The sequence below is a fragment of the Enhydra lutris genome, unplaced genomic scaffold, assembly GCF_002288905.1.
Source record: "Enhydra lutris kenyoni isolate GAN:26980312 unplaced genomic scaffold, ASM228890v2 scaffoldscaffold75, whole genome shotgun sequence".
In the NCBI taxonomy this organism is placed as follows: domain Eukaryota; kingdom Metazoa; phylum Chordata; class Mammalia; order Carnivora; family Mustelidae; genus Enhydra; species Enhydra lutris.
In genome coordinates, this window is record NW_019154159.1 from 3248779 (window position 1) to 3272561 (window position 23783).

Here is a 23783-nt window from a genome sequence, read left to right on the forward strand (position 1 = left end):
CGAGTGCTGACACCGCCCAGCCTCCAGCCACTGCCAGCTCCACGAAGGCTTTTCCAGGCTGAGGGTGGAGGGCTAACGGGAGGCCCCATCGCATCTGGGTTTGGGGGTCTTACATCTGAAGGTTCTGGCCTGCTACGCCTCATCTGTCCTTAAAATGACCCTGAAGAATGTCCTGTGGGTGATTCTTTATAAAAACAACAACACATCCTAACAAGGGCACAACAGAGGAAGGGTCAGAGCACTCTGGCCGCCCCGCCCCACAAAGGAAACATTCCCAGGCCCCACCGGCAGACCCACGGGGCAGGTGCCAGGGAGGGAGGCCAAACGGAAAGAAAATGATCCCAGACCATGACACAAGATGCAGGACAGGGGAAGAGGTCTGGCTGGGAAGGTTCTGGAATGTTGGCCAGACCCTGAGGCTGCTGGTGGGCCATGCACCACAGGGCGTCCTCCTAGCAATTACGCCAGGACCCGGCCCCAGCCTGCACCCTGAGGCAGGGAGGGTCGGCTGCTCACGTGTCCCTGGGGCCCAGCCCTCCTCTGTTTCATCTGGAAGCTTATCGGCTGGTGACACCGCCTGCTTTAATGGCTTTAAAAGCTTTGCCCTCCACAGCTCAGCTGTGCAGGGTCACTTGGGAGAGAGTTAGGTTAATGTGGACAAAAGCAGAGCAGAGCAGTAAGGAAGAGACAGAGCCAGGTACAGAGGCGCCTCCGTCCTCCAGCCCCAGGCAGGCAGCTCGCATCTTGGAACCCCCTGGCCAAGGCTGTCTTGCCCACGGAGCAGGGAAGCCGAGGCACGTGCATCCCGTCTGTGCCCCCCGCCTTGGGCCCCAGCCTGTCACCAAAGGTCAGCCCACGCCATCCCTCTCCGGTCCCACCCAGACCCAAACCCCATTCTTATGTCTTCTTCTGTTGGAGCTGAGTCACGAAGCGCAGGTTCCTGTTTCTCAGGCTAAGCCAGGCCCCAATCTGCAAAGCCACATCTAGGAATTGCCATCCAGTGGGCCACATTCAACAGAAGGCTCTGCCTTTGGGAGTGGGTCAGCCTGTGTCCAGTGGCTCCTCCTTCTCCACCCCCAGTGCCAGCAGACTTTTTATAGCTGCATCCCTCCAGACTCAAACATCTTCCTTAGCCGCCCACTGCCCTCATCTAAAACAGGACACCCTCCACAACGTGGTGCCAGCCAGCAGGTCTCTCCATGACCCCAGCTGCTCCCGTCCTGCTGTTCTGCCCGTCCATAAGGGTCCCTTGACCCCAAAAACGCCGAGGGGTGTCCCCACCTCTGGCTAGACAAGTCTCTTCTGCCCTGAAGACCATCTAGCCCTCCCTGCCAGGAGAACTTCTATGCATCCTTCAAAACCCAGATAAAATCACCCTTTCCTGTCTTGCTCTGGGAGATCCTGTCCTCCTGCAGCCCTTGGCACGTTCCACATCTCTCTTCCATCCTGCTGTAAATGCCTGCACCCCTGTGGGCTCAGCGGGCTTCTACCGGGCAGAGGCTACGTTCTCGCCATAGTCGGGGCCCACTAGGTCCTTGCCAGATGGAACCGGGCTGTCCCGGAGACATCCGGGCAACCCAGGTGAGTCCGTCTGTGGTCTCTCTCACTGCCTGCCTCACTCACACCATACTGCACTGCCACACGGGGAAACGCTGATGCAAATCACGAACGATCCCAGATGAATGCCCCAGATCAACGCCCCAGGTGTCTCTGGGCTGTGAGCGTTGTTACGGGCTGGTGGTAGCAGATGAACCAGAACATCCAAGGGAGACAGCGGTTCTGGGAGCAGCACGGCTGCTGGGTTTTACTAGGACACACCCAATTCGGCGCACCTTTTCAAACTCCTTTTCCGAGGTGCGCTACCCCACGACACCTCATCCACGAATAACGGGTCTTGCATCAACTCCCCTGCGGCAATGAGAAAACCCCAGTGAGCAGGTTCCATCCCGTTCCACGCATTCAGGTCCAGGCATTTTCTCCTAGAAAAGCCCCTAAGGTCGCAGGCAGTCCGAATCCTTCGTCAAGTGGGGCGGCACCGGGCTAGACCCTTCTCTCGGCCCCTGCCCGCCGTGTAGGGTCATGGACGCTCCCCCCGGAAGCACAGCCACTCACAGCGGACACCGAGCCGCCGCCACCATCAGCCCCCTGTGCTACCCCGGGAGTAGAGGACCCGGATCATGGGACACACCGTGCCTGGCACACATTCTCCTACTCTTGCAGGTGGGAGGCTGGGAGAGCTACATCGCGCCGGCCACTCGGGTCCGGATGGCACCCCCAGGTCAGCACAAATCCCAGGCTCTAGGTCAGACACCGCTTCCTAACTTGCTGGCTTCGCTTTAGGGCTACAGATGACATGCTTTCTTTTTTTAAATTATCGGAAAGAAGGGACTGGTTGAATCCAGGATCCGGGGCAGACTCGCGGGTCAAGGCCAGCTTGTGAACCGGCTCCCAGGCTGCCTGTGGCTTGCAGGGACGTGGGGGCGGGGGCCAGGAGGAACCGCAGTGGGGCTGGTCCACGCAAATAAGAACTCAAGATTCCTCAGGGTCTTTGAATGCGGCGTGGGAACCTCCTCTCCACCTTGCGAAATGGGAGATAATGTGAAGGAAAGAAAGAGAATCAAGAGGGGCAAAGAAAGACCAGCTCTATGGCAATCTTCTGAAAACATCAACACCATCAGATGCGAAGGAGAGGTGCCAGGGGTACACCTGTCAACGGAGATGCCACAGCCCGTGCAGGGAAGCAGGTGCGCTGTGGGTTCAGCACTCTGGGCAGGGAAGGGTATAAGCAAAGGTATTGCAAATGAATTCATCAAAGCCGGAGGACCCACCGGCAAGCTGAAGGCAGGAGACCTCGGGGAAACAGGCAGAGGGGCCCCACAGGGACGGAGGGCTGGGGCCGCCGCATGGGGGACCCCAGCCAGCTCTGGCTGTGGACATTCTGACCCTCAGCCTTCTGCCCCCAGCATGAAACCAGAGTGGGGATTTCTTAGCAGCCAGACTCAGAGCTCGGGGTTGAGTTGCCTTTCAGGTAAAATCCTAAAAGCGTGGGCCTCCTTCTGCCCATGGGAGAAAGGGGTAAGGTGAGGGAGGGTCTTTGGTAACAGAGATGGCCTTCAAGGAGCATCCAACCCAGATAAGAAGTCAGACCAGCGGACGGGGGGATAGAGAAGCACGCCATTTCCAACCCAAGCAGTGGGCAGGGAGGAGGCAGAGAGCTCTCCAGAAAGGCATTTCCAACACCTCAGGGGACAGGCATCCCAGAGCTCTGGGATGGAGACCACTCTAAGTCAAAGATGGGCCCGTCTCGGCCCCGGGCCACTTAAAGGCCAGGACTGGGGAACGGCAAAGAGACACCAAGAGTCTGAGAGGAAATTAAAATCCACGCAAGGACACACGTTTGCCGAACACCTACTATGTGCTGGGCCGGGTGCCTGGCCCCGGGTGGGCGACTAGCCCTCAAGCTGTCCACTCCCCAGCAGTGAGCAGCTCTGCGCCATGGGCCTGCCCCTGGCTGTAGGAACCAGAGGCAGTGGCAGGAGCAAGAGGCTTTATAAAGATCCCTGTTTTGGGGCGCCTGGGTGGCTCAGTGGTTTAAGCCTCTGCCTTCAGCTCAGGTCATGATCTCGGGGTCCTGGGATCGAGCCCCACATCGGGCTCTCTGCTCGGCGGGGAGCCTGCTTCTCCCGCTCTCTCTGCCTGCCTCTCTGCCTACTTGTGATCTGTCTCTGTGTCAAAGAAATAAATAAAATCTTTAAAAAAAAAAAAAAAGATTCCCTGTTTTAACTGCTTTGTGCTAAAAAATGATGGCTTCTCCCCGAGCTGCTCTGATTTTGTTTTTTTTCTTCCCCTCTGCCGTTAACACAACATCTGGGTTTGAGATCAAGGGTGATACACTGGCTGATGAATTCACCACCAGATGTTGGCTACTGGAATGCACAGCCGTCGACTTAATTCAAAGCACACACAGCCGCAGAGCCCCCGCCCCCAGCCCTTGGGCCACGGACATCACATGATGTCACTCCCCCGTTAGCAGCCCACAAAACAATCCCTAGTCCACCCAGCCAGATTTGGGATGGAAAAGAGCTGGGTGGGTGGAGAGTCAAGGTCGGAGACAATGATCCAAAGAACAAAGGCTACGTTCAGACTGTGAGAGAGGACGCCCGCTCAGGGAAGGCCCGGGAGGCCAGACTGTCCCTCTTGCTGCCTGGGGCGGGGGTGGGGTGAGAACAGCAGGGGCTTTCGGGAAACCTAGGGTGTCCTCAGCATACAGCGTGGCCTGGGCCGGCCCGGGACGGGGGCGGTGGGGGGGGGGCGGTGCACGCTTGACCAGCCTGGGCAGAGATTCAAATCACCCCCCGCCCACTCACAGCCGGCACCTCACCGACACCTTCTGAGTCCTACTGTGTCCGTGGACATTCCTGAGGAAGCAACGGAGAAGAACGAGGCGTCCCCATAGCCTGTGGGCAGCCAGACTCAGAAAAAGAAACTTCTCTAACGAGTTCATTGACTTCGCACCCACTGAGCTGTTTTCACTATCTTGCCGTGAGCCGGGCAGCTCTCCCACGTGAGCGCTACATACACGAACATCTCCTAATGGGACACTTCCCTGAGGGGCCACTCTGCAGGGCAGCCGCTCCCAATTCCAGAGCCAGGTAAAGCTGTGGCTGTTAAAACATGACTTTTAGACCTTCATGGGCTTGTCTGGATGCACTCGGCTCACGCTAAGTTCCCAGGCCCCGGTGCTGGCCAACGCCGAGCTTCTGGCTTCAGGAAAAATCACGCCCTTGCCCAGAGGAGATGTGGGAATCTCTGGGGTTCGGAAAAAACATTCGTCTCTAAATACAAGGTCAAAATCCCGCCCAAGATCATCTGAGTCTCACCAGCGTCCTGACTCAGAGTGGCAGGGCTAGCTCAACGCCCGTGGAGGCCACGTCCCCTCTCAGCCCAGCCCGCGGACCGCAGCCACCAGCGGGAACCCGGGACGGTCGACAGGGAGACCGTTGCCTGCGGGGACGGCACTGATCTGCTCTTCCGTCCTCGCCCTGGCCCTGGGGTCCCTCCGCTGGGGGCCCGTTCCCCGTGCCACTCGTGTAGGGGGAGGGAGAGATGGGGCCCAGCACATCTGCCAAAGACCCTCCTGTCATGTCCCCAATCGGGAGGGAGTCACCCTGCACAGTGACGGGAATGCAGCTGAGCCAAGCCCACCGTGGGCACCGGGGTCTGAGTGTGCAGAAGGGCACGTCTTAGGTGGAAACGGGGCCACTGCGCTGCCCGGGCTGCAAACACCTTCCGTGGGTCCCTCGGTCCACTTGTCTTCCTGCCGGCCTCTTCAGAGGAAGCCCAGGTGCCCCTTACTCCAGGGGTCTCCACTCCGCTGGGGGGCCTGGGGACAGCTGCAGGGTTCCCTGCTTTTGTCCACACTCTCCAGAGAACAGGGCGCTCCGGGTCTGGACATTACACCCTCCAATCACAGAGCCGCCACCGTCCCCGTAACACTGTAAGCACCCGGCAGCTGGCATCTGGGATGGGATTTTCTTGTCCCTTTTGGGCAGACAAGTGACGCTGCACGGCTGGTCGACCTGGCTGAGGTCCCTAGGAGTTTTGATGAGCTTGTCCAAAGCCCGGCTGAGGGCAGCGTGGGCGCCCCCATCCCACCCAAACGCTATCCCTCGGGGCCAGACTTGGGAAAGCGAGGGGTGCCCCACGGCCCCGTCCACACCCATCAGTAACAGCTGCAGCTTTGCCCTGTAAGAGCTATAAGGAGTCAAGCACGTTTTCAGCGCCCTGCCCCCCACCACTGTGGGGTCCCTGCTTCGGGGGGCATCGTAAGGGCGGTTTTGAACCTCTCCAACGGGACTGCATCTGCTTCGTGAGTAGGGTGGGCGACCTCCCGAGCTGGAGGGCAGGGAACGGGGCACACGGGGATTGAGAAAGAGAAGCGAGCTCACGTGGACCACAGGCCCGCTCAGACCCTCTGGGTCTCAAGGCCACGCCCCTCCCCACAGAACCGCACATGGAAACGGGGTGCGGTCCAACAGCCTGGGAGATGTCCCAAGGAATGCGTGGCGTCAGCGCTGGCTGGGCACCCGGATGTGCATGGGAGCGTCCAGCCCCACCTGCCCCCTGGCCTCGCTGTCCGGCCACACCCCACCTTGCAGGTGCCCCTCGGTGGTGGCGGTGGGGCTTTCCCGGGACAGCTGGCTCTGCCTTCCCTGGTTCCGGGGCCTGGCGGCTTTCAGTCAGCAGTGGGGTCGACTCCCGCCAATTCACTTCTTTTAGGGAACTGAGAAAAAGGTGGGGGAGGCACCATTTCATAATTAAAATCTTCCTGTGGTGGGAGGAGGCAACCAGGGCTCCCTCCGTCTGAGCCGCAGCCCCGACAGACCCGGTGCCACCTTCGGGTCCCTGAAAGCCTCCTCACCCTGGGGGGACGACCACCGTCCCCAGCTCTGGGGCAGGGCTGCGCCTGTCCAGGCTGAGGGCAAGGTTGGCCGGTGTGACTCGGGCCGTGGCGGGAATGCCTGCGCTCACCCCCCCTCGAAGCACGTGTGTCTGTGGGGGCCGAGGGTGGGGCGGGGAGGGTGACTGGACAGCAAACAGCAGTGTGGCCCCAGCCCTGGGGCTTCTGAGATTCTAGCACATTCCCATGAGCTGCTGTCCACTGGATGCCCCGTCTCCGTGGAGACCAGCGTTCCCACCTCCACTTCCTGTCCGCTGGCTCAGGCCCCCTGGGGAGCACGAGGAAACCATCCCTAAGAGCTCCTCAGCTGTGCAGAGAGAAGCTGGGGGGGGGGGCTCGCTGTTCAGCCCCCGACTCATGCCCCGCCACCCTTCCTCTCCCTGGGAGCCCAACGGGATCTCATGCCAGAGGCTCGGTCACGGTTCCCGAAGCCTTGGGCTCAGGCCCTTCCCATTCACGTGCTGCTGAATCACTTGAAAAAAATGCACCCCGATCCTGGGAGGATTTGCTGAGAACAGTGCGGCTTTGTGGAAGGAAGTGCTGCTCTGCACTTTCCCCGCCAAGACCCTGAGGAGCGGCCAAGCTCGGCCCTACAAAGCCGCAAGCCTGGAGCCCGCAGCGGGGGCAGCAGCTGGATGGCGCAGGGCGGGGGGCAGAGGGACCATCCGGCCACCCCGCTGCAATCCTCGCCTGCCCACCGGCTGGCAGAGGGGCATGGAGAGGCTGGCTGGGCCTGCCCCCACACTGCCTCTAACAGGCCGTGACCCCGGGGGAAGTCTGTGCCCCTCTCCGGGCTGCCCCACATGCAGGGGTGAGAGTGGGAGGGCCGGGCCCACGGCTCAGACTGGGCAGCCACCCTCCCCCTTGTGTAGGACTGAGACCTGCAGCCTTGTGGGCTGACCCCAAGCCATGGCCACTCAGGCAGAGACAGGGATGTAAAGGCTGGGATCCCAGGGTCCACGCTCCAGCTTCCAGCGCGGGGAGAACCTGGGAGGCTCGTGTGCCCGCCACTCCTCCTACACCCTAGAATTCAGCTGAGCAAGGAAGGCTGCCCCCCTACCCACCAGAGCTGGCAGTGTAGAGAGGCGTGGTCAACCCCGCACTCCCTCCCCAGCCTGCAGCCCGGCCGGGGCTGTTCCAGCAACTGTAGAGGCAGGCAACGCGTCCACATCAACCCCCCATCGTGCCACAGAGGGAGGACGCGGGGGCGGGAGGCCGTCCACATGTCGGGGCCGTCCTCTGCTCACCAGAAGAACCGCTGCAGGTCCGAGAGGGGGCCCTGTGCCCCAATTTTAAAAACCTTCATTTCCCCTTTATTTTACATCTCTGAGGGTCTAGGTATCATCATGTACCCCATAACCACTCACCTGGCTGGGTGGCGGAGGAGAAAGGCATGAGGACCCTTGGACCGGACAGTAAATGTTCTAGTAAATTCAGAATGGTGTGGAAACAGGGAAGCTGCCCCCGAATGTTTGAGCAGCAGCATGAAACCCATGGAAAGTTCTAGAAGATACTGTGTTCGGAGAGGGTGGACCCCCAGGGGAAGACGCAAGAAGTGGGCCAGGACGACAAAGGTGCACACAGTCATCGTGTCAGGAATCCTTGCTGCCACCTGGCCATGCCCCATGGGAACCTGCCAGGAGCCCCCACTCTTCCTGGTGGCATTGTCCCAGGGTCCCAGGGCCTCTAGCACCGTCGTCCAGGTGCGTCTGAGCAATCTGCAGGGAGCAAAGCAGCACCCGTGGCCCCCAGCCCTCTGCAGCCCCGGTGGGAAAGGGCAGGGTGTCTGCAGCTGGGGGACAGGGTAGGCGAGACCGTCGGGCACCGGTGACTCACCCTCTACCTCGTCTCCCTGTCCATCTCCTATGTCTACTTTTAGCTCAAGTGTGGCCGAGAAGGGGCACTTCCTCGCCTAGGACACTCAGGCCACAAATACTACCTTGGGAAGTAGAAACGAAAATAACCCCCCGGCAGGCAGGCTCCTCCACTCATCGGACCGCAGCCTCCAGGCGCTCAGGCTTCGGGTCCCATCACGGCCATGGCTTTAAACCTCGTGATCCCACGGCGCCCTCTGGGACCAAAGTGACTCTTTAGCAGCAGGCTGGAGCCCCAGGTGACCCCGTACCCTGCAACCACAGCCCAGCCTCCCCTCAGCTAATCCTCATCTGGCTTGGGAGTCTCAGACCCTCCTGGCCCCAGGGCTTCATGCTCACTCATGTTGGGCTCAGATCAGACGGTCAAGTTGGCTTTGCAGCCCCAGACCCGTGACATTCCAGCAGCAGAGGACAGAATGGAAACGGGCTGGGACCAAACATTTTCTCTACCTAACCTGGAAAAGCCAGATAAGACAACGGAGCTCAGGGAGATGCTTCCAATGAGATTAAAAACGAGAGATCGTAAAAGCTCCCTCACCCCGGCTACTGGGGATTTGAAAAGTACCCCCCAAAACTTATAGGGTGCCATCCCTGCCCCGTCTGAGTGGCCTGTGTGGGGGTTCCGTGAGCCTGATGCACTCCAGGGAAGCGCTTGGGTTTCTAACGGGCCTGGTCACCCCACATCTCCCTGTGCAGCCCGCAAACGGAGGGCCGAGCCCCAAGTCTGGCAGGCACGCAGCTGAGGAGGAACGGAACAGGGAAGGAGCACACAGGCAGAAGCTGTTTCTGAGAAACAGTCTAGGTCCTGGGTTTGGATGGCAGGCTCACGTCCTTCATCATGCTATCCAGGAAGTATCCACTAAGGGACAGAATGCCGTTCATGGACCAATGATAGAAATGCACCACGACCCAAGACAGACGATCTTCTTCTGTGGTCCTGGGGAGGGAGAGAGGGAGGGAGGCAGCCACGTCCTCCCTACGCCAGTCCAGGGGTCACCTAACTATGGCTTGAGGTCTGCACCCAGGTACCCCCCTCCCCATTTTTGTGAATAGAGTCTTACTGGGAACCTGGCCCTGCCCATCCACTTACGTGCTGTCTAGGGCTGCGTTCAAGGTGCTGTGGCAGGGGTGGGTCGTGGCCACAGAGACCGGTGGGCTGGCAAACCTAGAACGTTTATTATCTGGTTCTCTGCAGAAAAAGTTTATCCGTCCCTATTCCTGTCTCGAAGTATCTGCCACTGGCAGAAGAACCCCATCCCACCCAGGCAGGGTCCCCAGGGCTGCCGGGTCAGGGGTGCAGCGGGGGTGGGACATGACCAGCCAGCTAGGCGCCCCGCCCCTGCCTGCCCCAGGCAGAGGCAGCTGGCAGGCTGCATTGCTGCGGACCCCTCCCCTTTCTTCTCTGGGGCTCTGTCTTCTCTTTGTCCCCTTCCTCCTGCCTCTCCTCTGCCTCTCTCCCTGTCTCCCTTCCCAACATTAAAGTGACAAGAATATCGTAAGCCAAGTCCCATGAAATGAGGTTGGCTTTGGTGACTTGCAAGACGAAAGAGACGTTAGCGCCATCTCCCCATGCGTGTCCCAGCCAACTGCCAAGCAACAAATGATGTATCTTTTGAAACTCTGCCCGCTTGACCTTGGACGCCCCTGAAGTCCAGCGCTTATCTGCTGAAAACGTCTGGACTCCTTCCCTCACCTGCATCCCTGGCTGAGCTCCCGGCCTGCGCGAGCGGCCTCAGCCTCCGGACCCGCTCCGCGCCCCACCCAACAGGTTCCCAGGGTCGTGCCAGGGAGCCTTCCCGGATGGGACTTGGGTAGAAGGCCTGTGGGGGTGGGGGGCGGCGGGGACAGGCGGCCCGCCAGGAGGGGGCCCACGGGGTCTGAGCGGGGAGGGGGACGCACACACAGACTCTCTGGGCGCGGGTACCATTTCCGGCATCATGCCCGTTATCAGCGATGTATTTTTATCATGGGTGGGACGCTCGCTCGCTCTTATCATATCCTCTGAAACTCATGCAAGCGTTTCCTGGCTTCCGCGAGAAACTGCTTGTGCAATTTGTTTTGCTCTTCAATTTGCTGCTGAAGGTCATGGATCATCTGACTGTGCCTGTCATCGTCGATGACGAAGCCAGAGGCCCAGGGGGAAGTGGTGTCGCAGGCACACGCCCCTTCCTCCTCGGGGTCTAGGGAGGAGTAAGACGTCAGGTGGGCCGGGCCTGCCCTTCTCTGTTCTCTCTGCCCTTCCAGCCCGGCCTGGGAGCGGGCTTCCCGGCTCAGCCCCAGGGGCCCCGTCCCGGGCACCGGCTCCCGTGGCTCATCTGGTCTCCGCCGCAAGGCCACGAGGCTGGTTCCGTCTGCCTGTTCTTGTAGGCACCGGCGCCGGGGGCCCTCCGCCAGCGGGTCGGGTCTGGCCAGTGCCTCCCTGGAGCCCAGGCCACCCAGGAGCCGGTTCTCTGCGCCGATAAACACCCCTGCCTTGGGAGACAACGGTTCACTCATGGTCTTAGACGGGAACGTCGCCGGCCTGAGATATTTCTGGTTCTTGAGGTTGCTCAAGAACTCCTCCAAGCTGGTTCGGGACTCGGTCTGGTGGGCCTTTGCTTGCGCTGGCCCCGTGGGCCCCGCGCCGGGCTCCACGTCCGCTTCCGGGCCCACCGCTGGCTTGTCGCGCTGGGACTCACCCCTCGGTTCTCGCACGTCGCGGGGGCTGAGCTCGTCCCTGGTGCTCTGATCCGCCGCGGGCCCCAGGGCAAGGTGCAAGGTCAAGTGCTTCTTCAGCTCCCTGTTTGTGTTGAACAGCTCCTGGAAGGCAAACTCCAGCTCCCTCTGCCACCTGCTCTTGTCCCCGCACCTGCACAGAGACACCTGGGGCGCAGCACCCCCTCTGTGGGTCCAGCCGATGGACCCCGGCTGTTCTGGGTTCTCTGTGTTTCCCTCGGGGCTCTGATCCAGGGAGCTATTTGTCGGGCCCTGACCAGGAGGAGTTGCCCCCTTTCCCGGCCGCCACCTCCTGTCCCGGGCTCCTTCTTTCTCCCTTCTCTGCAGATGCCCGAATGCCCCCGGGACAGCCAAAAACTCTTCTCTGTCCACCCCTCTGCTCCTCCAGGGGTCAGCGGGACGGTGGCCACCGCGGGCCTTCATCAAAGGCGGTCGCTTGCTCTTATTCTGCTCGCGGGGGCAGAGGGGGCGACGGGTGAGGCCTGCGGCTCTGGGAGCCCCCAGCTTCTCGGGGCCCGCGGCTTTCCTCTGGGACTGGGTAAGCTGGGTCTGCCGTCCAGCCAGCCCTTCTTTGCGATTCTTCTCTTCTTGGACGGCTGCTCTGTGCTTTTCCCGGGCCCTGGGCGGCCGGGCTGCTCCTCGCTGGGCCGGCCCCTCCGAGTCAGGCCGGTGCTCCCTGGCCTGTCCTCCCCCAGCACCTAACCGATGGGCTAAGTACAGGTGCTCCAGGCCCCGGACGTGCTGGGGCTGGCTGGGGGCCTCCAACTCCTTGGCCAGGCGCGGGGGCTGCGGGCTCTTCTGCTGCAGGAGGTCTTGTCTCTGCAGGGCCAGGGGTCCCTTCTCACGGACCTGTAGCAACCTGTGCTTCTGCCGTAAGCGCGGGGCCTGCTGCTCGGGGCTGGGACTCAGATGAGCGGCTCTGTCTGCATTTCTTTTCATGTCGGTGACCTGTGCGGACACGGCTTCAGAGCGACGGTGGCAGGAACCAAGAGCGGGAGTCAAGGCGCGAGGGGCCGGGGAGCCACAGTTGCCACGGCCGGCCCACGCGAAGCCCGCACGACCACAGCACACTCTGCTGCCCGGAGCGTTCTGAGAACAGCGAGCCCCTGGGGACAAGGCACACGCAGCTCTGAATGCAGGACGAGAGCTAAAACGTGTCCCTCCCGGTCACTTAGGCCAAGGCCCACCCGCAAGGGCATGGGCTCGGGTCCCCGTCTGTCTGGCACACCTTTAACGGGACCCTGGGGGGCAGCTGTTTTCAGTGGGGTGCGGTTTCGATCTCCAGGGGACATCGGCCACATCTGGGGACATTTTTCCTTGTCAGAACTGGGGGGAGGAGATGTACCCGGCGTATGCGGGCCAGGGACGCTGCTCAACATCCTGCGCTGTCCGGGACGGTCCCCACAGTGGACAGCGGCTCAGCCCCCCTTGTCAGCAGTGCCAAGGCTTAGACCCCCACCTGATCTCCCACCTTAGGAGGGGTGTTGGGACGCTGGTGGGGGTAGAGGGTGCGAGTGGGCTCTGCGGGGGGGGGGGGGGCTGCTCACACAGGGAGGGAGGAAAAGGTGGAGGAGGAGCCTCTAGGTTAGGGTGTGAGTGTGCGCACGTGTGTGCGTGTGCGGATTAGTGTGTGTACGTGTGTGTGCGCACAGGTGCGGGTGTGCGCACATGTGAGGGCTGTGGGGGGTGTCCGTGTGTGTGTGCACGTGTGCGTGCACGTGTGTGTGTGTGTTCGCGTGGTACTAGAATCCGCCCATCAGGGGGGCTTAAGCTTCTTTTCTCAGAATCCAGAGCTCTTCTCCTGTGGGGTTATCGGAGGGGGACACTTTGGCATCAGGAAGGGACCCGTGGTCCGTAGGCCTTCCTAGACCAGGAGGGGCATTTACACCAACAAAGTGTGGACTCACACCTGTGGACTCACACCTGTGGCCACCTGCTGATGTCAAGACCAGCCAGACGGGATGGGCTAAAGGAGCCCCTTCCTGGGCAGGGGCCGGCCATGCCGAGGGCCCCTCCACCACCCCTCCCTGCTTCCACGTTAGTCTGTGTGCAGCCGGGCTGAGCCAGGCTGGCCCAGAGGCATGGCAGGAGTCGGAAGACGACCCCGCATCCATGGAACACAGAACAGTTACAGCTATCTGCTCATCTTCTATGCGATAACCCCGTGAGGCAAGGAGCCACCAGCACCCCTGGTTCACAGGTGGGGAAACTGAGGCAGGGCCCGATTAAGAAACTTGACCGGATCACACAGCTGGCGAGTGGCAGAGACGGGTCTGTGCCACTCTCGTGCACCCCGGTGCCTTCGACCAACCGAGGCCGCTCACACGGCCACCGGCTTTCGGTAAATCTGATCCGGTTAGACCCTCAGAACAGCGGTCACTCCACGCAGCTACTCTGCCAACCACTGTGATGAGCCGGGGGGTGGGGAGCAGGGGTGCGGGCCGTTGAGTGCCTGGGATTTGGCAGAGGAGCCCCCGGAACTCGACGGGGGAAGGAAGAGTTTGGGTGTTTTCGAGACAGATCGTAGCCCCGTACAAAACCACACCACATATGAAAACGAACTCAAAACGGAGCACGGACCTTAACGCAAGGTCTAAAGCTATAGCTTCAGCGCGAGACACACGTCTTCACGACCTTGGGTCAGGCAAGGATTCCTCGGATACGACCCCCAACGCACAACGAACAGACGAAACCAAGAGGATGGCGGGATCGAAACTAAACACGTTTGCAGGCCGAGGGACATCATTCGTAAGAGAGAACAAAAGGCACAGGCTGGCAGGAAGGACCCGAGAATCACACGCGCAACAGAAGGCTTGAATCCAGACTCTGAAAACCACTCGAGATGCAGTAAGACGATCCGATCTTTAAATGGGCCAAAAAAAGGCAAAACAGACACTTGATTAAAGAGAAGGCACACGGCTCATAAAGCGTGAGGCTCCAGCATCGCCCGTCAGCGGGAGGGGGGAGCACGCGGAAGCGACGGGGGACCATTCGCGCCCACCGGGACGGCGATGACGAGACAGACGGACCCTAACAAGTGCTGGTGAGGACTTCGAGCCGCCGGCTTCCTCCCACGCCACTGGCGGAATGCAAAACGGTGCAGCCGTTTTGGAAAACAGTTTGGGCGATTCTGAAAAGGTAAACGCAGATTTGCCACGTGTCCCAGCAACCGCACGCCAGAGGGTGCGCCCCAGAGAAAGGCAAGTGCGGGCCCAGACCGAAGCCGCGGGAGCACAGGGGGACTAGCCGACCTTCCCGGCTCATGGGGAAGATGGGAGTTTGGGTCCGAGTCGCAAATGTGCCTGGGCTCTTTCCGCCCTGCGAACGGCCACCGTGGGGTCCGGACAGGAGGGGAGAGCAGGGACTGTCCCCTTGGCCACTCTGGAAGACCCCTGGAGCAAGAAGGGAAAGCCCACCCCCGGGTCCAGTGGTGCCCTGGCTCACCTTCTGTTAACCGGTGATGGTTAGTAACACCCGGACATGCCTCTCCCGCTCAGTCACCCTGACCCAGGCCCCCGGAGAGGGCCCCCCCAACCAATACCACGGAGTTGGCTTTCCGCGAGACGGGCGAACGGATGGAAACTGAAAATGGCTGACAGACTTCTTGAGGACAAAGTGCGGAAATTACGGTCAGCTCCCAGTTCAGAAGCGAAAACCCCGCGACGCCCAGCAGACGCCAGCTCGCCCTCCGCCCACGCTCCCAGCTCCTCCAAGCTGCCACCTTCCTGCCCGGCCCCGCGGGCGAACGTGAGACCGGAGTGTTCTGAGCGTCCTGGGGTTCTCCCTCCGGTCTTGCACTCCTGCTCCCCCAGAGCTGGACGGCTGCCTGCCCCAGGCCGGCTGCCTTCAACCCCTTAGGGAAACCGCAGCCCCCGTCCCGACACAAGCCCCACTCAGAGCAGCAGACGGACGGCGAGGTGGACACCGTCTGGCCTCCTGTGCCAAGCAGACACTGGGCCCATTCTCTCACACCCCGTGGCCCCGGTGCAGTGGCCACCCCCAGCCAGTCACGCCAATCGCCCTCCAGTAGAGACGGGCCCCTGCCAGGCCTCTGCGGAGACCTGCTCGTGGGCGGCCGGCCGGTGCCAGGCCCAGAGCAGACTCCAGGGCCCCTCACGCCCATGAGCAGCAACGCCGACAGTGCCACAGTCAGAGGCCTGGGGGGACACAGACCCGGGGCTCCGACGTCAGACAGGACAGATTCCACCACAGGGTCTCCAGTCCCGTGGCTTCCTCCCGCATACGAGAGGCACAAGGCGGCCCGCACAGGGCTATGGAGGGGTGACACGGGCAAAGCCATGCATGTGCCCAGGACCCACCCACTGCCCGTCCTCATGATGGCCTCAGAGCCTGCAGGGGGCCCGGCCTGCGCTCAGTGGACGGTCACGTGGCTGACGCATGGCAGCTGGCTGGGACAGACCCCGCAGCCCTCCAAGTGCCGGCATCTGTTGCGATGACGCTGTAGGTGGTAGTGGGGCCCCTGGAACGACGCCTGTGGTCATCAGAATGACAGAACGTGGACATCGCACCCCTCAGGGAACGTGGGGCATCCATCTACCTCGCACACCTTCTTTGCGGCTGGAACCCACAACATGATCTGAGGGCTCACCTGGGCCCACGGGACTGCACGCGATTTCACAGACATTTAACCAAATGAGGTCACGTGTGTGAAGAAAACGGTCAAACGGAGTTTGATGTGTGGACAGGACACTGACCGCCATGTAAACCTCATGGACGGCAGACCTCTGTGGCACAGGCCGTCGCTCTTGCCTGGTCTCACCACAACAGGGCAGCTCCAGCCCTATCCCCACTTTCCGATGGGGAAACAGACTCAGAGAGGTTAAGTAACTTGCCTAAGGCCACACAGCTCAAAGCAGGGCAGCAAGGGTTCAAGCCTGAGCAGGCTGAGCCCCGATCTGAGTCACCTGCCCTGCGGCGGAGAAAGCTCAGTGCTAGGAGCCAGAACTCTGTGCTGGGGTGAACCTACCACCTGACCGCCCACCATCGCGAGAGGCCTCGGTGCGACAGGCCGGGCCGTAGTGTTTCCCGCGTGTTTTTACCGCAGTTCATCGAACGCCTCACCCTCCCCTTTCCCATTCAGGTATTTTCCTTAAACACGGAGAGGCCAGATCCGTCCCCGGGCCTCCCGAATCTTGTTCAGAGCTGGATTTTGATCCGACAGGTCTGTGGTGAGGCTGACATTCTGACTTGTGAGGTGCTCCCCGGGGATGCAATCCTCAGGTCCGCGGACCACATTCTGAATAAGGCGGCCCTAGCAAACGGCTCTACCTGGTACCCGTGTCTGTAGCGGCCTCCTCCCAGCCGCCTACCCCACCTGCAGCCCTCCTGCAAGACTCCTGACCAGCCTCTCTGCCTCCCCACCTGCCCTGAGCCCTACCCCAACACCTCTACACTCGGCCGTAGCCACCGCCCTAACTCAGCACATGGCATCTTCACCCACACCAGCAAGTGTCCCAGCACCGTCCACAGACCACCAGCAGCACGGTCCACTGAGCCGCCAGTTAAAATGCAGATTCCCGGCCAGTTAAAATGCAGATTCCCAGGCTCTGTGTCTGCGGGGAGGGGCCCAGACCCCGGTCAGTTCACCATCTCCCTGGCAATTCCTAACAAGGTCAATGATCCTGGGGCTGCGGGCCTGAGGACGGGCTGCAGCTTAGGACCCAGCTCCCCTCCCCAGCTGGGCTCCTTGATCCCTCTCCCCCCGCAACCCAGGTCCAGGGCCAGAATGCTGCCCGTGTGGGTTTCTCTTCCTCACCCTACACACGTTTCCCCATGCCTGGTCCAGTCCCTCCTTCCTCCAAGGACGTCTCCCGGCCTCTGTAGCAATGAGAGAAATGCTCCTGCCTTTATCCAAAGGCCTACAGGCTCGGCGCCTAGGTGACACGTTTTAGCACTTCTTCTTTGAAACATATAAAAATAGACACAGAAAGGCCCCCATTAGCTGGCATGGCCAGAGAACATTTCCCTAGAATGAAAGCTTACTCTTTCATGTGCCAAGTTAATCATTTCTGTCTTCTGAGAGGCCACAGAACAGACCAGTTCGACCTTTTCCGGCAGGCTGCAGATAAGCTTTTGGACTAAAACATAAGGAATCCCTTTAGGGCTTTTAAAATGCACAGGACCAAAAAAACAAAGAAAAGAAAGAAAAAAAATACATATGTAGAACACAGTGCCTCTACACGAAATGACCCCAGCATATAATCTGGGCTCTACAGGTCGACTCTTCATAGCTTCCTCTGTCCTCGTCTCTGGCGGTGAGGCACAGACAGACGGACAGCACCCTAGCCTCCTTTCCCCCAACAGCCGGGCACGCATGCAGGGAGCTTGCTAAAACCGCGTCTGGAGCATCAGCAGAGTCAGCGGCGCGGGGCACGGACAGGCTCTTCCGCGAGTCAAGTACGCGGGTGTATAACTCCAAACCTACCAAGTCTAGCGGGGACGGCCAGCCCCCAAGGACCCGCGGGGACACACAGAACCAGCTGTGGTGTTGGAAGGCGCTCCTCAAGCTCAAAAGATTTTTTTAAGATTTTACTTATTTAGAGGGAGCAAGAGAGCAGGGGAGGGGCAGAGGGAGAGAGAGAGAGAATCCCAAGCAGACTCCACGCTGAGTGTGGAGCCTGACAAGGGGCTCGATCTCACGACCCTGAGATCCTGATCTGAGCTGAAATCAAGAGTCAGATGCTTCAGGGAGCAGAAACTGGCCAGGGGCCCCTCTGGCTCAGAAGATTTTTTTTTTTTTAAGATTTTATTTATTTATTTGATAAAGAGAAAGAGCACAAGTAGGCAGAGCGGCAGGCAGAGGGAGAGATTGAAGCAGGCTCCCCGCTGAGCAGAGCCTGATGCAGGGATGGGGCTCGATCCCAGGCCCTTGGGATCATGACCTGAGCTGAAGGCAGACACTTAACTGACTGAGCCACCCAGGCGCCCCTGCCCAGAGGATTGTTAACGGGCTTGAATGCCTGGTCCAACATAACGAGGAACCAAGTACTAGGAAGATATTTATAACTCACACATCGGCCCCCAAATCTGACTGCACAAGTGTAGAGCGGGGACAGGTCAGCAGAGATGCATGGCCAACAGAGGCGGTGTGATCTTTCCCTGTGAGGCTAGAGGGGCCTAGAACAAGCGGGGCAATGGTCCAGCCCAGTGATGCCCGGCTCGGATCCTAGTTGGGCATTCCGGGCCCTGGCGAGCCGAGCTGGAGGGCACATGGCAGATGCCGGCCGACACAGGAGAAGCCCGTTCTGCTCCCCTACCACAGGTTGTCCTGATCAAGCAGGGAGGCCCGTGAGGCTCTGCAAACAGCCCGCGGCTTACAGGAAGGCTCCGTGAACGTCTGAGCACCACAAAGCTGGAAAGACGGGGGATGCAGCGCCCACAGGCACGCAGCCGACAGACGTGGGTCTGAATAGCCATAAAGAGGTGTTGAGAGCTCACAACGTCTACTTTGCCAACGTCGGGGGACAGTTTCATGATCGAAGTGTACTACTGAAATGCTCAGGAATTCACCTAAACAAGAAACAGACAGGGACAAGTGCGCAACTTCACTAAATAAAGACAAAATCTGAACAACAGAGGGACTGGACTTCCCAGAAAGAATTCAGAACAACTAGAGAGTCTTCAGTGAGGGGGGAAGAGGCCGTAGCCTGAGGTCAGGAGGAGAGTGAAAAACCCGTCCGAGGAAAAGTCCTAAGGAACCAAGCGTGTTTGCAGGGGAGCTCGCAGGTGACAGGAAAGTCTAGAGCAGCACAGTGTGTTGCTGCAGAGTATTAACTGTGTGATCCGGTGCAAGCTTCCTAACTCCAGGTGCCTCAGTTTGCTCCTCTGTGAAATGGCGGTAATAAGGGCACCGATCGCCATTAGGAACACCCAAACGCTCAGTATGCTGTTCGGGGAAGAGGATGGTACTTACTGTGCACGTCTCCAGATGACAGAGCTAGACCGAGAACACATTATAGGGAGGTAGAAACCGGCCAGGTGGAAAGAAGCACTTCCTACAGGATTGTCTTGAAATCATTGGGCTGACTTGGTAGGTAGTGAGACACCCATCACTGAAGGCATCCAAGCCAAGCCCGGATAAAACAAACGGCAGAAACATTTTTAATTCCCATTTCTCTGAGTTCCAGCCTCTAAAAATACACTCGCTGACACAGTCTGTGTCACCCAGAGCCTCGAGGTTTGCCCACTTCCTGACTCTCAGCCAAGACCCAGAGTAGCAGTTCCTAAAGCCAGCTGGGTTTTGGACCGCCTGTATCAAAATCCCTGAGGGCACGGGGGGAGTCACAGTAGGCAGGAATCCGGCCCAGGCCCCACAGCAGATTTTGGCACCGGAATCCTGCAGTGGGGGCTTTAGATCTGTACGTTTAACTGTCAATCACCCTGACGTACAGCCTGCCTGGGACAGTTCTAGAAGGCCAAGATGGCCGGGCGGCTGGGCCCTGAGGGAGCAGCTCAGGCTCACCACGTCTCCGTTATTGCCTCGGCCAGTTTCGGACTCAGAACAGGGCCAGACTCACGGCGGATCTGGCCGGTGGCTCACTCGATGTCCCTTGACAAGGCCAGTCATGGGGTTCCCCTCCCACCTCCGACTCCAGGGACACAGTGCAGGTCAGGGGTCGCCATGACCAACAGCTGTTCCTGCTGCACGATAACCTCTCCCCACTCCCCCAAACCACCATGTTCCTCCCCAACCCCGTCCTGCCCCCCATCCCCCCACAACTCTACAGGGAGAGTCCCACAGCACAGGACTTTCAAATTAGCCTTCTGGGCATGCGGCCTGGCCACCCCGACCAGTCCACTTCCCAAGGCCCCAAACACGGGGCACACACAAGACCCACCCCACCACAGATGAGGGGCGGGCACCGCGGGACTTCGGACGGCCTGCGCTGGGGTCTCCGGGGCCCACTGACCAAAGCAGGCTGGAATCGCAGCTCCCCACCTCCACCAGCGGCCCGGCGTCTGCCCCAGCTGGTGAACTGTGGCAGCCTGCTGCCACGGGAACGACAGAGCTGCTGGCCTGTGACATCAGAGCAGGGGTGAAGTCAGGGATAGCGACAAGCCGGCCGGAGGGCAAGTGCCTGGCAGGACACCTGCTGTGGGTCTAGCAAACACAAAGATTTGGCTCCAAACAGCTGGGGTGACGAGTAGGGGGACGGCCCGGATGCAGGGGCATCACGAAGGTCTGGCACGTGTGCCCTTTCGGTGTTTAAGGAGGGGCTCTGGGCGAGAAGATCCTTTCCTCCCCAGCCTGGGAGCACGTGCCAGTGCTCCCTGCGGGCCTTCTCCCAGCTGTCCCAGGATCCCCGTGCGATGCCTGCCGCCCCTCCCCCTGCAGGGGGGGCATCTGCTTCCCCTTGGGTGCGGGACACCTGCTGCTCCAGGGGTCACTGCTGTGCAGGACTTGCCAGGGGCCGGGGAAGAAGGGCTCCCAGCCCAGGCCCCCTTGGGCCACCCACGCCCCCAAAGCACGAAATCGGACATATCTGACCTCGTTTCTAGGGCTGGGGCACCCTCCATGAATCTCACCAATTCAGTCTGGGGAACAGGACTCTGGCCCTAAGAAGTCAAAGCAAGGGATCTCCGGGTTTGGTTTCTCGAGAGGAGACAGTTATTAACGGGAACTTGGCTGAAGTGTGGGAGTCTCGGGGACAAAAGCCTTTGTCTGGGGCTGAAGGGCCCTGGGAAGCCTTCTTCCCGCAGGGAATGCTCAACCGCAGCCCACCCCCGCCACCCACTTTCGTTGGGGTCCCTCTTCTGAGTCTGTAGATGGAGACTTTCCCCCACAGCAAGCACCGTCAAGCCCTTGGGCTCTGCATGTGGCTGTATACCCACTCCCTTAAGGGACAAGATCGGGGCGGGGTGGAGTGGTAGACAGACATGGCATCCACACGTTCCAGCTCGGAGGGCCTCTGCCGGCCTTCCAGAACGCTCCAGCATGGCCACCACGGCCATCCTCTCCATGCTGCTTCCGGAGTGAGGACATCGCCCACCCACCCACCTAACACTCCCTCAGCTCCCATCCCTCTCCCCCCACCCTGGACGGCGCTCCACAACTAGACCCTCACTTGGGTGAGCTGTAACTTTCCCAGTGACACGTATCACTCACGCTCACCGTGGGAACCTGAGAAAACACACGCTCGGGAGAGGACATCTGACTCCCCCTCCCCCATCCGAACGCGTTCCGGTAAAAAAACCCGAACACCATTTGGTCCCGAGGAGCGTCCAAAGCTGTGATTGATTTAACCGCCCCCCCTGCTGCCGTGCATGTAGGTGTTTCCAACGTTTTCCGAAGACAAACAGGACGGAGATGAATATCCTCTTGCCTAAATGCTAGCATGTGTCCTCAATGACTGCCTGGATACAGAGCCGCCTGATCGGAGGGGGACTTTGCTGAAAGCCCTCCAGCCCTCTCCAGCGCTCAGGCTGAGACAGCACACCCCTCTCCTCAAGCCCTTCCAAGGACAAGCCCCGGAGCCAGATGAACCAAGCAATGGGAAGTCCAGCGCTGTGACATCCAATCCCGCTTCCAGACACTCGTGCCAGGACCGGGCTCCTTCGACTCCTGGCAGGAGCCCTCCGCTGCATGACCTTGTGCGAGTCATCCAACCACTCCCCATCCACACGGGAGGGGACACAGGCCTCACCTGCCTTAACGAGGCCTGCAAGGCAGGGGAGAGACGGCGAGGGCTTCTGCACTGGGGAGGCGGAGACAGGCGAGGGCTTGTTCTGAGAGACGTCCGATGGGGAGGACGTGCCCCCGCTTTCAGTCCCCGCCTCCCAGAACGGCGTGCGCAGGAGAAGACCACCTCAGATCTGTCCCTTCGTTCTCCGTCCTGGAGCCACTGGGCTGAAGGGACAGGATGTGGTGATGGAGAACCCAGGACGGGGGACACACACCCCAGCGCTACGGCCGCTCCCTCCCGAAATGCCAGGCTGGTCCTTCTCTCCCAGACATCGAGGGATGGAAGGTTCAATGCTAGACGAGAGGCCCCGGAAGAGAACTGTGTGCACACGTCAACCAACAACCCTTTGCCCAAAAAGCAGGGTGCCTTGTGTGGGCCCCCCTCAGCCCCCACTATCACAGAGTCAAATCACCCTCTTGAAATGGGTTCTGTCCTCTGAACAGTACGGTCCCCCATGGACCTGAAGCCCACAGGTGGCCGGCGTCCTCTCCCCCCGACTCGTGATGGAAAGAACGCCGTCTCCTGAAAGTTCTGGTGACCAGCTAGGGTTCCAGCAGGGACGCCCAGTAGGCTTGTGACCACGGGCAAAGGCTCAGGTAATCTCCCCTGGTGTTGGAGCCGCTGCTGGTGAGGTCACCGAGAGCGCAGACCTCGCCGGGTATGTGCGAGCACGCGGGACACGCAGCCCAATGGGCTCGTCGCTCCACGTCTCTGCCTCCAACACATTCCTGGCTCTCTTCAGCCTCCTGCCCTTGTTTTCCACCCTCTCGCACGTCATGGGACCTAGGAGAGGACATGGTAGCCCGCGGAGGGTCAGCCGGAGTGAACAGGCAGAGGGATGCGGCAGAGGCGGGGCCACAGACCCCCAAGGATATCATTTCTTTCTGGGGGGCCATGAGCCTGTGTGGTCGTGAGGAAGTCCATGGCCCTCCTCCAACCCTGTGCTCTGAGCTCCTCACCGGCCAGGGGCAAGGAGGTGACACGATCAATGGGGACATGACAGGCAGGCTGGGCTCGTGCTGAGAGCTGGCCAGGAATTGGGGCGGGAGGCGTTACATTCCCGTGCCACCTGCGGCTTTCCTCTTACAGAGCTGCGGCGCAGGGTGCCAAGCATCCCAGGCTGACGGCAGTGGGCCCTCCCCGGTGTCTGCACTAGGCTCACCCTGAAGAGACTTCCCAGCCTCTGCTGGGCCAGGATCCCGAGGACTTTCATCCTGGAACAAGGAAAGGAGCCTCGGACACGGAGTTGGGGTTCAGAACCGGTTCTGGCTGGCTCTTCTCCCAAAGCTTTGCAGTTTGTCTTTTTCCTCTAAAATGCCAGTCCATTTTCTCATTCTGCCGTCGGTAAAGCGGCGGCCAGGGGTCTGTACCCGGTGCCCTCGAGTACAAGTGGGGGCTATCAGCAGAGCCTGCGGCAGGACCCCGTGCCTCGCCGGGCCTGTGATGGTGCCCCCAGCCCAGGCCTCCGGACAACAGATCAGAAAGGGACCGATAAAGCCTCAGCCTCAGCCAGGCCCCGTGAATGAGCTCAAGACTCCAGCTTGTGCACCTTGAACAGGTGTGTAGGACGCAAGTGACACCCCCGGGAAGCCAACACAGAGCGGCCAGTCTCCGAGTTCCAGGAAGGACCACGGGCTTCTCACAGAGCAACAAACCCTCCACGCGACCGCTTCTCGGGGGACCAGAGGGAGCGTCAGGTGGCCCTGGGGTGCCGTGTGCGCCCCCCAGGCTCAGTGCCCTCACCCAATCACAGGGGGGCCTCCCTGCCGCCTGCCCCCTCCTGAGGAAACCCTCACCTCCCTGCCCCTCTCATCCATCCCTGATGCCTTTCGGCTTTGAAGAAATTACCCACCCAAGACACGTTAATCAAACACAATTTAGAAAATGCAGATAAACTAAAGGAAATAGAACCCGCCCTGGACCTCACCCCCGCCTAGAATTCTGACACCCTTCCAGACTTTTCCGTGAGCATTTAAATGTGTACATGCTTCTTCATGACGTAAAGATACACAGAAAAGTAATAAACCCGCA

General features: G+C 60.2%; 2 protein-coding genes across 2 annotated transcripts in view; both read right to left on the bottom strand.

Moving 5' to 3' along the window:
- The window catches only part of LOC111160406 (TIMP metallopeptidase inhibitor 2), a 44497-nt gene that overhangs the window by 13119 nt on the left and 7595 nt on the right, over nt 1–23783 (bottom strand). The window lies entirely within an intron of this gene.
- LOC111160405 (CEP295 N-terminal like) lies at nt 10327–11988 on the bottom strand. The gene has a single exon (XM_022523505.1). The coding sequence runs from the start codon at nt 11986–11988 to the stop codon at nt 10327–10329; it is 1662 nt and encodes a 553-aa protein (XP_022379213.1).

What these genes read in the sequence shown, in the direction of transcription:
- LOC111160405 (XM_022523505.1), bottom strand. Translation starts at nt 11,988, where the DNA reads ATGAAAAGAAATGCAGACAGAGCCGCTCATCTGAGTCCCAGCCCCGAG.